Here is a 14,401-nt window from a genome sequence, read left to right as displayed (position 1 = left end):
GATCAAAACTCTAGATTTGGATATTTTTAGAATTTTGATTAAAACTCTAAATTTGGAATTTTACAATAATCCTATGGATTGATAGAACATTTTGAATTTCTAGAAAATAAATAAATAAATAAATCAATATATCTATATATATATATATATATATATATATTCCTTTACTTACTTGTTTTTGTTGAGCAATCTGGGGATGCATCCTTGTTACCAAATATTAACTTAGATCTTAATGATTACAGATTTCCATTTGATATGTATAAGAAACAAAGTTTTTTTTTTTTTTTTTTTTTTTTTTTCTCTTAAAAAAGAAGTGTGCCTATAATGGTACTTTGTAACATGGTATCAGAGTGAGTCACTTAAGAAATCAATAGCTTCGAGGAAGTTTGAGCACTTTTATTTATTTATTTATTTATTTATTTATTGAGAGCTATGAATACAGTAGCATAATGTATAAGTTACTCAAACAAGTTAGTAGAACCTCAATAATACAACAGATATAGAAACAATGGATTTTGTAATAGTTGCTTCAAAGTTGTTATCTAGGCTTGAAAACTACAAGGCCAAGAAAAGCATGACTTGTAGTGTTTTTGAGAGAGAAGAAATCTAGTGGTTTCATAAAATTGATATTTTTGAAAGAGAGGTTTTGAATCACAAAAAGAGCAAGTTTGTCATTGTTGTAGAAAACTTGGCCCCACAGCAATGAATTGTCAAGCCACAAAACTACTTTCTTTTGGATGTTATGAACCAAGGGCTAATTACATAAAAGATTTATTCAATAAGAAATATTATACTTTGGATGATATTTAGACTACTTTACAAGATTATCACTAGCATCTTCCTATGATAAAAATTGGATAATAGATAGTAGAGCATGAAAATATTTTTTAAGAAATCAAGATCATTTTTGTTGCTAGAAAGGTATACTAATCATATATTAGTAGCTATGGTAGAAAGAAAGACATATATTGTATAAGGTCAAAGAGATGTTACTCTACTTGATTTTATTGAAGGAATAAATAGTTTCTAAAATATTTTGTATGTTCTAATATTAAAACAAATTTTTCTATTTATAAGATAACATGTTAGAAGTAACAATCATATTTCAATTTTGGAAGACATAAATGTGTTGGACTAACTAAAATAAATCCATCATAATTAATTATTATTGGATATTGAGATCATTTGTCAAAATTATACAAATTAATTACATAAAATAGATATAAGGTTCTAAAGCATAAATTTTCTTTTAATATAAAAAGGAGATTTTAAAATCAAAATCTCAGAATCAAAGCCAAACTTAACCGCCATAGATTACTTATTTTATATATGGTAATATTACCTTGGTCATATTAGTTTTTTGATTTTAATTATGCTGGATACAAATGGCTTGTTATATAGGCTATGAAACTTTGAAGTAAAACAATCAATATGTTGTCATTGCCTTTAATGTAAACAAATAAGAAAAATGATACTTGAGGGTGGAGCATCAAGATTAGTTAAGTTACTACAATTATTTCACTCTAACCTTTGTGGTCTATTATTTGTGACTTTTCTATTATTTGTGACTTTTCTTTCAAGCACTAGATACTTTATAACATTTATAGATGACTGTATAAAAAAATCCTGGATTTACTTTCTTAAAAAAAAATAGATACTTAATAATTTTTTTGAATTTATAACAATGATAGAGAAATAAAGTGGATATCAAATCAAATCTACACACACATATAAATGAAAAATTTATTGTATGTATCTTTAAAGCATTTTATAAATCTCATGGAATAATGAGGCAATTTACACAAGTTCACATACCACAATGGAATTGCTGAGCAATGAAATTTGACTATAATAGAAAGGATTAAGTACATATTATTATTAAGAAGAATACATGTTTTTATTTCACAAAGTAACTAAAATAGTAGTTTATTTAATCAATAGAACTTCAACTAAAATAAACAATCATAACTTATTTCTAAAAGAAGCCTTCACATAATCTCAATAATCTCAATAATCAAGCCAAAAATGGATCATTTCAAAAAAATTAGTTGTTAATTTTACATTTATATTAGAATACATGCAAAAAAAAAAAAAAAAAAAAAAAAAAAATCCAATCCAAATCCATCTATAAAATCATAGTAGGGTATAATGATTACATTAAAGCTTATTACATTTATCTATCAATCCTAAAAAAATCACAATATCTAAAGATGTCATGTTTGATGAAATAAAGCTTTATAACTTAGACACCATCAAATCTACCTTCAATTATATATCATACACCAATTCCTACAACCATTCTTTTCTACTAGTCAACTATAAATTACCAACCTTTGATTTAAATCTATATCTCCATTAGCTCTCATTGAATTCCTTGCCTTCAATCTTTACTAACAATTATTCTATTTTGGTGCCAATACAACAACCTAAATAAATACTAAGTCTTGTAGTGGTTCAATGGGATTTAACTATGCTATAGCCACTTACTAAACTACCAATACAAAACTTGTAAGATACAATAATATTTTTGTGGATTGTACAATTTTTTTTTCAAGATTTTCTCAACTATTTATTAGACAACACTATTGAAGAGTGGCCTACTTCTAATGTAAGCAATGATCTATATTCCTTTAGTGCACTAATTATAAATCTAATTGTATCCACACCAACATCAATTTCAAATACAATATACATATCTCGACTTGTTTAAATTGCAATGCTAACTTTTGAACTAATTGTATCAACTTCACCACCCAATTTGTATATAACATATCTCACACAATTCATCTAGCTTGAAGGTTTAGAATGAGTAGCATCAATAATTACTAGATTTCGACAATAGACATGCTATCTCAATTGACTCAAAGAATATTTTTCATGTTTATTGATTGTATCAAAAATAAATTCTACTATACTTTTATAAGACTATAACTCAATTAGGTTGAATTTTAGCAACAACTAAAGAAATCAAGTCCATCCATAAGAACCAAATATGGTTTTTCATGTCTCTACCACCAAATAAGTTTGCAATCTCAATAAAATGAGTATATGAGGCAAAATTAAATATAAATGGCATGTTACAAAAAACACAAAGCTTGTTTACTTGCATAGGCTTTAAGCAATAAGAAGAGGTAGATTACAAAGAAATGTTTATATTTCTATTAAAATGGATAATAATTAAAGCAATGGTTTCTATTCTCACTCAAAAAACTAGTTATTATGTCATATGGATGTCAAAATACCTTTTTCTTATAGAAACTTAAAAGAAGAAGTTAACATTATTCAACCTTAAGATATTGAAGTACTAAAACAATAAAATTTGGTATGTAAACTATATAAAGCTCTATATAGATCAGAACAAGTACCGTACACATAGTACAAAAGAATAGATTCATATTTAAAGAGTATAAATTTTCAATAGAGAATAGATGACCATATTTTGTACTTAAGAACCATAGGTGGTATAGTTATCTTTATTGAATTCTATATAGATGATCTCCTAATGATAAGAAACTCCACAATCAATATAGATAGTTTCAAAAAAGAAATTTATGATAAATTCAAAATGTCTAGGCTCTTGAAAAGAATTGTCATTCTATTTTTAAAATAATATTGCATACAAGTTCAAGAAAAAATCTTTATGATCTAAAGATCCTATGCTCAAAGCATCTTAAAAACTTTTGATTTATAGTACTTTATACTAGCATCAATGTTTATAGAAGAAAAAATCAAATTAAAATTAGATATGAAAGAAGAGGTAGTTGACTCAATAAATTACAAAAGCATCATAGGAAAATATTTGCACCGCACTTATACACAACTTGAGATGCAATTTTCAATTAGAAAAGTTATCAAGTTTGTGGCACAACTACAAAAATAATATCTACTTGTAGCTAAAAGAATATTGAGGTATACAAAAAGTACACAAGGTTTTGGCATCTTATATTGTAACGACTATAAACCTAAATTTTTGAGATATGTAGACTTAGATTGGATAAGTGACATAGATCAGATTTTTTCTATAATAGGGCTTGTATTTATTATTAGAACATCACTAATCTTATGGCTCTCAAAAAAATATCCCACTATGACATTATCAACATCAAAAACAAAATATAAAGCTCTAGAAAATGCATCAAGAGAAGCCTTGTGGCTTATTATGTTTCTTCAAGATTTATACCTTAATATCAAATAAGATGTTAGTATGTACTAAAACAATATTGGAAGCATCCAAATAGCAATAAATCTATGTGTGAATCCATGCAATAGACACATTGTAGTTCATTACTATTTTACAAGTTAAAAGATCAAATTTGGAGATATTGACCTTAAATATTTCCCAACTCTAAAATAAATAGTAGATATATTTACTAAGCCACTAAAGCATATATTATTTTAAAAAATTATAAAAAAAAATTAATGTTGTGAATACACAAAGTATTACAAATAAACCACAAACTTATACATGATTAGTTAGTCTACTTTCTAGCAAAAAAAGTTTTAACTTCTTCTTTAATTCTAAATGCTTTGGATTCTAATTCTTCAAAATCTTTTACTTCTTTTTCACACACTCTTTAAATGAAATAGACTCCAAGATGAAATTCATATTTTATAATATAGAATTTATTAGATTGATACAAATCTACTTTATAGGATAGAATAGGAAAAGATTGCTTATGCAAAACAAAACTAACCATCACATCATGATGACTAGGAACTATTGAAGAAAAAAGATGATTGATAGAAAGAATATATACCACCAAAGTGGGAGTTTGCACTTGCATTAATGCTTGAAACATAAAATACTATAAATAGTTTATAAGTCAACTAAAGATATTGAAAAAAAAAATCAAAATAACTGAGATTGCTAACAAAAAAGATTAAAATTGCACATAGAAATATCATAAGTATCAAACAACAAAAATAACTATAAGATATTTTTATTTTTTAAAAAAAAACCTTCACTAAAGCAAAATTGTACCAGAGAACCATTGCAAAGTTGTTGGAAGTCATCCATTGCTCCAAGATCACACAAGACCAAGGCTCCAATAAATACAAGAGTGGTAGTATTCTTTGAGTTAAATTTTGGTCATAATAAAGACGAGTACTTTAAAAGCTCTAAATTCTAGATGGATGGTGTTCTAGATGTAATTTTAAAAGATGATGTTTAAAAAATATGTACTAAGATAGAAAAATATAAATTTTACACAAATACAAAAGTATTTTTGAAATATGTTATATCAATGAATGTTTACAAGTATATTTTTAAAAATTATAAAAAAATATAGATTTAAAATTATAAAAATTATAGATAAATTTTAATGTACTTTGGATATAATAAATTATTATTAATTATTTACATAGATTTTTTAAATTATTTTATTTATATAATTAAATTTTATATAAATTAAAAGTATAATTAAGACAAATAAATAAAATCCAATGTTTATTTTTAATTTTATTTCATCTCTTATTTTATAATATAGAGACGGAAAAATTCACCTCTCAACTTATATTATAAGATTTTTTTCAATTAAAAGTAGCTTATAATTGATAATGTAAAGTGAGAGATGCAATTAACAAAAAACAAGGAAGAAGAAGTACAAAATAAGTAAAAAAAAATGCAATCAAATAATTATACATGCCAAAAATCATTTACAATTTATTTATTAGATATTGACCTAATTAAAAGTAAAAAAAGTATATTTTTATATTGATAAATTTTTATTCTTTAAATGATATTAAAAACTTACAAATCCAAATTATTATAAATAAATTATGAAGATTTAAAGATAAAAAGAAAAAATAAATAAAATAAAATAAAATATATTTTATTTCAAATAAAATTTATTTAAGAGATTAAGGATTTAAGTCTTACCAAGGCTCACAAGTTATGTATATGGGTCTTTTAGGGAGGCCACAAGGCCTTTGTCTTATCTTTCTACCTACATCCAAGGTGCTAGAATTTACATTTAACATATGTACCTCCATTTCTACAACTACTATACTAACTACTAATCATTTTGTTTTCTACCAGTAAAACCATTTTTTTTGCATTTTCAACTTCATTAAAGTGCTTAAAATCTCACAAGGCCTTCAAATCTTACTCAATTTGTTTTTAATTGATTGTGAAAGTGATAAAATTACTTTTACCAAAGTCTTGAATATATGCTCTATAATGATATTTATAAGTTTTAAATGAGTAATACATGTAGATAGAATATCAATGTAGATATTAGTCTCAATAACTAAATACTAATTCTTACTATTAAGAAAAATATTAAACCAATGTAAATAATTATTGCTAAGATTTATTAAGACTCTATTTTTATAATTCTTTCTCTAATAAGTTTCTAGTTTTATAACTCATAAAATCTTCTAAATTCTAAAAAATACTTAAATAATTGAAAAAACTCTCTAGTCTTAATATTTTTGCATTTGAAAATTGAAAATTTTATTTTTATTAATTCCACCATCATGCATTAGTAGAGCTTATATATATCAACCATCTAAAATCCAAAAAAAAAAAAAAATTATGATTATAAAATATTTAAATTCCTTAAATTGATAATTCAAAATTAAATATAATATTTAATATAATTTTTAAGATTATATAATATATTTTTGTATTAAAATCAAAATTAAATAAAAAGTAATTTAAGATGTGGAATTATCCTACTTGACATCAATTTCTAATTTACTATCTCTATATATATATATATATCTAAAATCTAATTAAAAGATCAAAACTTATTAGTTGTTGCACAAATTACATCATATTCCTAAATATAGAATAATATTTTATCAAAAATTAATTTAAGTTGTTTAATGCTAGATCTTATTTCTTCAAAAATAACAAAAATGTTAATAAAGTTGGTTTACTAAGAAAAAGTGTAAAATTAATTTAAAATATTGAAATTTAATAACTTTATAGTTTAAAGTGTTCTTGGTATTTTAGTGTCTTAGAAAAAAAAATAAGTCTAAATGCTGATTTTGATAGTGAACTAACATAGTGTAATGTAAATATTAATTATTTATTTTTAATATGTATATATAATAAAATTCTTTTACATATTTTTTATAAATAAAAGATTGATAGATGTCTAAGATATTATATAAGCAAAGAAAAGAAAAGAAATAAAAAAAACAAACAAATAATAGCAACAACAACTACAAAAGAAGAATTAAAAATTAATATAAATATAAAAGAATAAAAAAATATATCTAAAACACATATATTTATATAGTAGGAGGATTTTAGAATGATTATTTTTTTACTGCAAAAAAGCTAGAGAATCTTGAATTAAAAATACTAAAAAAATAACTAAAAAAATAAACATTTATGAGATTAAGAATAGTGTCAATCTTACTTCTATATACACCAGTTAGCAAGAAGCCAAGTATCCAAGTTTTAGAGTATACTCATAAAAATTTCTTAAAAACAAGAAACTTCTTAGAAAAATTATTGAAGCAAAATGGTACACCTGCAATTTCAACCCATGCTTGTGAAGATTCATTAATGTGTTTTAAGTAAGAAGAGATCAATATAAATTATTTCCACCTACTTTTGATTATTTTTACTTATTTCAATAATATAGATATTTTTTTCCATGAATCTCTGAAAGCAAATTCAAGTCATTTGCAACAATTATTTTTTAAATTTATTTATATATTCTTCATAAATCTATACTTATAATTCTAAACATAATTTTCAATTTTTTCAATTTATAAGTTTACTGCACTTTATATTTAAAATAAATAAATAAATTTCTATGTGATAATAATTACAATAACAATAACAACTTTGTAAAAAAAAATTATGTAAAAAAATTATATTTCACAGTATTTAAATCAATCATTCTAAAGTCTCCACATAGCATCTGCAAGAATCAGCATCGATTATCATAACAGTTATCACGGAATTATTGTTCTGTCAATCTCATCATTAATAGTCACTTCAACAAACTTCCCAGCTTAACATAAAAACGGAGTTTCATTTCTAGAACCGCATTTGGAAACCTGCACATCCAGAGCTTAGAATCGGTGACGTTGTGACTCCATGCATACTGTACGACAGCAATATGAGAGTAAACAATTCTATGTACATCATTGAATACCAGAGTCTTAAATTACAAAGCAATGAAGCAAATAGCTCAAGCTTGACAAACATACATACTAGGCAAGTCATTTAGCTCGGACACTAAAAGGTATATGAGGATGTAAGAAATCAAGTTGCTCAGGACAAGAACCATTTGGATCACATGAACCCCTTATTATAAACGCGGTCTTGAAACAAGACATACCCACGATATTGTAAGACGTCCAAGGAAATGAATTTGTCGATAACTCAAATACTTGTATTGTTCCAACATTTACACCATAGAAACGAAATTATGAAGGTGCCAAAACGTCTGGTGGTTGGCAATGAAAAAGGGGTTCAACTGTACTTTCGTCTGACGATGCAATCAACCAAACCAAAAGCCTATCAACAAATACTACACCAGTGAAGAGCACAACAGTTGTGAACATATTCTCTTCTCCATGTTGCAGACAGTCACTTCAGCTATGACTAAGCAAAATTAGGTGTCATCGATAGCACCCAAAAGTTGGTACTGATTTCCTTGAGTAGTGCCTCTAGCAAAGTTTATGGTGTCGCTCCAAAACAAAAAAAAAAAAAAAAAAAAAAAAAAAAAAAACTTTGCCTCCACGTTTTACTCTACAAGGCTCGAATGCAATGCATCCACCAAATCTCAATTTTCGGATTTTCTCATTTTTACTTTTTCGGTCTCAGATCGACGACAGAGCTGAAACTACCGCTAGACTGGCCTGTTCAAAATGCCAGCAAAGAACGCGCAACTCGAATTAGCAAAAGCTGGCTCTTTATCTCTGGCGAATTGTTCGGGAGATTGCATCAGTCACTGTTCTCGATGAGTCATTACTTGACCAAGGTGATGAAAGGACATACATACAGAGTGATGTTACAACCCACTGTTGCAACTTACAACTCAGAGACTGGTCGGAGACGTGCGGGAAGTGAAATAATTGAAGTCCGGATGATCCACGCACAAATCCTTGAGATGCTCATCTGCAACATGTTGTAAAGTTGTAGCTAGGCGCTTTTCTGGATTGGAAGACCAAACGGCGCCTCTGAGCTTGTAAGAAGCAAGCCCAAATGCTCGAAGTGGCTTAGCGTCCAGAGGACACCTCGATGGTGTTATGCACTCATCGCCGCGACTACCTTGCCTCAAAGAACCCTCTGCTATTCGAAAAATACAAAAGCACCACACAATTAGAACACGAGAACAAAAAAATTGACTTACCAGAACTTGAAATGAACACAAATTTTCAATACAAGATATGAGACAAGAACGGCACTAATTCAAATAATTAACACGAGAAAAAATGTGACCTCCGCAGATGTATGCCATTACCTCCAACTTTCAATGATGTTGATAGAGGATGGAATGTGAGGAAGCAAGCAGAGAGATCTCGTAGAGTGGGTCCTGTAGGTATCCGGTAGATAGGATACCAAGCTACTGAAAGCCAGCTTTTCGGCAGTAGGTCTAAACTTCGCAGTGTGCGCAGAGGATTGTTCTCAGGCTTGGAAAAGCCTCTTGACAGGTCAGCGATCTGTTACTCACCAAACCCACAGAAATCCCCTCTACGTAAATATGTTTTCCACTGTAAGTGACGGTTCACCATCAGTCCTGATGTAAGAAAATACACGAAACAAATAAAAGCACAAATACAAATTTCAAACTCCGGAGACTATTGCAGCTATTGTTCCGGATTATCATCATGAGTAAATAAACGATGTGAAGTTTCGGGATTTGAAAATAGGGGAAGAATTTCAGCAGCTCACCTTATTCACGAGTGGCACTCGACTATAAGGCTGACTCTTCTCAAAGAAAGACCACACCATTACTTCATCATTATCACTGATATATGTTGAAGCTACTAGTCTAGAGCTGTTTCCTAAGTTGAGTGACGAGCTCTCGGCAACGTCGTAACTATGGGAAGATTTTTCCCCTTCTCCATCACTGCTGGCTTCGCTACAAGTATCACTTTCTGACCCTGGATGCCTGCACCACTAAGAAATACAACCACATTAACCACTTCCGTATTCACAGGTATCTAATATGACTTCTAAATTTAAACATCAACTCGAGAGTAGTTTATAAAACATGGAGTTACATGCATAACATCATGTACGACTTCTACTTCAGCTGTAGACAACCATTAGCACGAATAGAGCTTCCAATAGAACACGTTCAACGATTTCAACCCACGAACCCACATCTTTCCAGCCACCTAGAATTCGCATGTACATGCGAACATCTTTGCACCTGTATCCAGCAGGCCGATCTGGTCGCCGAGACGGCACCGTATACAGCTGAAGGGCCGACAAATAAGGCACATAATACTGTACCACGCTCTCGTCACCATTCAACGTCAAAGGCACACCAGCCCCATACGCGCTCCATTCATCGAAAGAATCCCATAAATCTCCCAGGTTGAAGTAAGGTGTCTCTTCGGGATTGAACCACCGATTTGAAGGATCCCTGAGTCGAGACTGCAGATCGCCAATTAAAATGTCTGAGGATTAATGCAAGTTCATCGGACAGGAGATCATCCACTCTGGTGTTAACTCTGGTGTTATTGACGCGGAATAGTCAGAAAACCGCTCAACACATACCGATTCAAAACCAGGTTTCCAACGCCTCGGCAATTCGTGACAAATAATAAGCCAATGCATAAAGTAGATGGTCAAACTACAGGAGACAAAAGCTTTAGGAGGACTTGGAGCTAAACCAAAATTACTGTCTCCGAAGTGCCAATGTGTCCACAATTGCCTAACGAAGTGAAAGTCCCAGACATCAGGTTACAAGGCAGCCAAAAGACGCGGCATAGTCGGGGACAAGGTGCCATTGACTGTACACACAGGCGTGTTTAGGATTATGAATCAGACGTAGTTAATCAAATCCAATCAACTTACTTGCACTATGAGGCGCAAAAATTACACCATAAACGAATGTTCATCATTGTCCCCGCTGAATAATTACGATCCAAGGCTTCAGGTATGATCAACCAGGCGAGAATTACAGTTGTCCTGTAAGTGAACTGCAATAGTCACACGAAAGCGTCGAAATAGAAATGAATACCTTGGGAAGAGTTAGAACCTTCACACAAGGAGTTGTCTCCTCGAGGAAGCGGTCTAGATTCGATAGGGGGAAGGAACGGCCAGAGGAACAGGCCACAGACGGTACATTGATTCTACCAGTCACGTCAGGCGTCCCTCCTACTCCATGGTTTGAACATTTTGCGGCTCTCTGGCCATTCCGCTTCCCTGAATCTCCTCCAGAATAGTGCTTCGTCTGGTGTTGCCGTGGATGCGAACCATGTTGAAGAGTGCCTCGCGGTTGGGCTTGCCAGCGAGGTTTCTCCCCATGGTATTCGTCATTTGTCAAACTCTCACAACTAGTGCCCCTTGGCAAGGCTGAACCAACCATGGATTCCCCCTGCTCTCTTCAGTCTACTTTTTGACAAGTTTTATCGAACTTCGGATGCTCACGTAGACCAAACCAGGGCAGATGCAACTATATGCGCTACGTTCCGTCTCCAGCTCCAATAAATTAATTGCATCCCCGTCTTCAAAATTCTGAAAATCAAATCAGCCTCGTGCAATGTAAGCCTAACACAGTGTTCCGGCATTCGCATCTTCTACAACCAGAAAAGGCGACACCGCTCCATACCCCGATGCTCTAGACAGAGAAAAACCGCTCTAAACAATGGTGCTTCTGCAGAGCAGCACACTTCCCCCAACTTAACACAAGACTAATGCGCAACTAGTATTGCTTACAAAGCTCTTCGAAACAGAAAGATTTGCTTCTGGGAAACAAACTCCCTTAGTCTAACATTCTGCAAGGGAATTAATCTGATTCCTTAGAATAAATCCGGTCATCTCCAGAGCTACGGGGAACTAAAAAGCCGCAAGAACTCGATTCACCTAATCGATTGTGTAGAAACCAACAATCTATCTTCCAATGAGGGATTAAATCCAGACTCAGCAACAGCTGCAGCATAAGCGTAATCACGAATCGGCTCAAAATTTATTCCAAAACCGAAGCCGAACTACAATGCAAGCCGCGGCCAAGAAGAACACGCGCAACTTGCTCTCCTCCGCAACTTTTTCCCAAGCCAGCACTTCCTCTACGACCACCTCGGACAATCAATTAATCAACTCCTAAACTCCACGTGAGGAACTTCCAACATTCATCAACTCCTCCAGCCAACACTCCCTGCTGGTCTATCATTCAATCAATCAACCAGGACACCTAAAACCTCCTTCACAAGCAGCCAACACACAAGTCCAACCTCCTTCTCCTTCCTACAACAGAACCTTCCTCTGCACCAAACCACTCGGGTCTTCCACAAAACTACTGAATGCAGCCAACGCAAAGGTCTAAAAGGGTCGCGAGAAGCAATGGTTTCCCCTGGGAATGGCAGAATTCGCCAACATTAGCAAGGGGTAAAAAAAGAAAGCAGCTTCAAGACGCCGATCCCGGACGATGGCGAAGGGCGAAAGAACAATCTCGTGATGGACACGAACAGTGACAGCAGTGGAGGCTAAGCCCCTCGAAGCAGCAGCTGCTCCACGGCCGTACGTCGCGAACTTCGTTGGTTTTAATTTGCTTTCTCGCATCGGTCGTCCACCGCAACCTTTCTCCTGCCCTATGGCCGAGGGTTTCATCCCCTATTTATGGATGACGTTCGTTCTTTCCATTGACGAATGCGAACATTCGTATCTGACTGACAGGTGGATGGATGGATGCTCCTGATGCACAAGCACACGCGAGGCCCAGATTCGTGGCTGGCTAACGTCCCGGCCCAGCCTGGAATGGAACGGGTTACTTCAGCATAACCCATCCTTGGGTTATCGTCATGTCTATCCATGCTTGCTTCGACGTCATTCATTAAATACTCTGCATCATCCTCAATTTCGCACCACAAACTCTGCTGTCCCCATTAATAGGTTCCCTTGCTGTTTGTTCTATCTTATGGATAATAATTTGGAATCCTGCGGACAAATTATCCAACTTTTGGGTTATGTGCACACTTCGTGGTTAAGTCAGTGCATTACTAATTTTGCTTGCACTTGAGCTACAATCTTTGTTTGAACTAGGTTTCGTTTTTTTTATTCGTTTTTTTTTTTTTTTTTGTGGGCAATTGAGGCCATGAGATACTTTAGGGCAAACCTCAAACAGTGTGTTTGTGGGTCAGAGGTGTTGTGATTTTGGTTGCTTGTGCTGCATGTCACAACTTGACAACATTGATCCTTCTGCATTAATTTTCTAGTTTTGAAATGCAACCATGGCTCTTAAACTTCATTGTCTGATGATTGCACAATTGAGCTCCTTCTAGGGTAAAATATCAGCTACCCCATTATCACAGTTTTATTTAGAGTACACTTAATTGTCAACGATGGTAGATATTTGCATTCAAAGTAATAAGAAACTAATGACATGAATTGATCAATCTCTTTCCTAAAATAATTGAGCACTGCAAGTATGTTTTTAACCAGTTCATTCTATTCTGATGCTCATTCACAGACAACCTCCCTTGCATACTGTAGATATTAGTTTTTCTTTTTTCTTTTTTTTTTTTTTTTTTTTTTCCTGGATGCACAGTATCCAATAAATTACAAGTATGGTCTGAACCCAATCTCTCTGTCTTTTCTTTTGTCCTATCATTCCCATTAGCACAGAAAACCCTAATTTGCTGCAGCAGAAGTCATCATCTACACTCCTTTGCAGTTGATGCTCCTCATAACACATATTTTCTCACCATTGATGAAAATACTCTACAGAGGCCCAAATGACATGCTCCTCCCTGCTGACCAGAGCTCAATGAAGCAAAGTCAAGCATCCAACAACCCTGCCCACCAACCATCCAAAGCTGCACATTACTGCATCTAGAAAAACTTGCTCACAGATTTTTATTTGCTGTAGAATGTGTGTCCACAATTTGTGTTGTGGCAATGGCTTCAAAGCAATAGGTCATGGCCACTGCATTAAAAGTTAAATAAATAAATAAATAATAAAACAATGCACTGTTCAAACATCACAGGCATGATAATGGTATATCCATCAACAAACCACATGCTTGGTTCAAAGGATACTGTGCACCAAAACTCAACAGAAGCACACAACTTGGTGTTGCCACTGTTAACCCTAAAGCCACTTCTTCAATGTAATTACACTGTAAATTCCACTGCATTGCCTTCTCGTCATTGATGACATCACACAGAGTGAAAACAAGTATTGTATATATAACTGGTCAGGCAGGGGAAGAGATCTGAGCAAATTTGGCCCCATGAGCTTATTTCTCATTATGTCCTTGT

The 14,401-nt window shown here is 32.3% G+C and overlaps 1 protein-coding gene across 2 annotated transcripts; it reads right to left on the bottom strand.

The window, feature by feature from the left end:
- Nucleotides 1-8,335: 8,335 nt before the first annotated feature.
- Nucleotides 8,336-12,603, bottom strand: LOC112291489 (uncharacterized). 2 transcript variants are annotated; one of them, XM_024538972.3, is made up of 5 exons: nucleotides 11,163-12,603; nucleotides 10,347-10,573; nucleotides 9,863-10,082; nucleotides 9,432-9,630; nucleotides 8,336-9,259 (listed from the first exon to the last, which is right to left on the bottom strand). In XM_024538972.3, exons 1-5 carry the CDS (start codon nucleotides 11,508-11,510, stop codon nucleotides 9,006-9,008), a joined length of 1,248 nt encoding a protein of 415 aa, XP_024394740.1. In that variant the 5' UTR covers nucleotides 11,511-12,603; the 3' UTR covers nucleotides 8,336-9,005. The 2 variants fall into 2 exon arrangements, with proteins under 2 accessions (XP_024394740.1, XP_024394749.1); XM_024538981.3 differs by having other exon boundaries at nucleotides 8,336-9,256.
- Between the last annotated feature and the right edge of the window lie 1,798 nt (nucleotides 12,604-14,401).

The sequence above is a fragment of the Physcomitrium patens genome, chromosome 1 (genome assembly GCF_059467195.1).
Source record: "Physcomitrium patens ecotype Gransden chromosome 1, ASM5946719v1, whole genome shotgun sequence".
Taxonomy (NCBI): domain Eukaryota; kingdom Viridiplantae; phylum Streptophyta; class Bryopsida; order Funariales; family Funariaceae; genus Physcomitrium; species Physcomitrium patens.
Note: the sequence above shows the minus strand (reverse complement) of the source record. Positions and strands in the feature narration are given on the sequence as shown.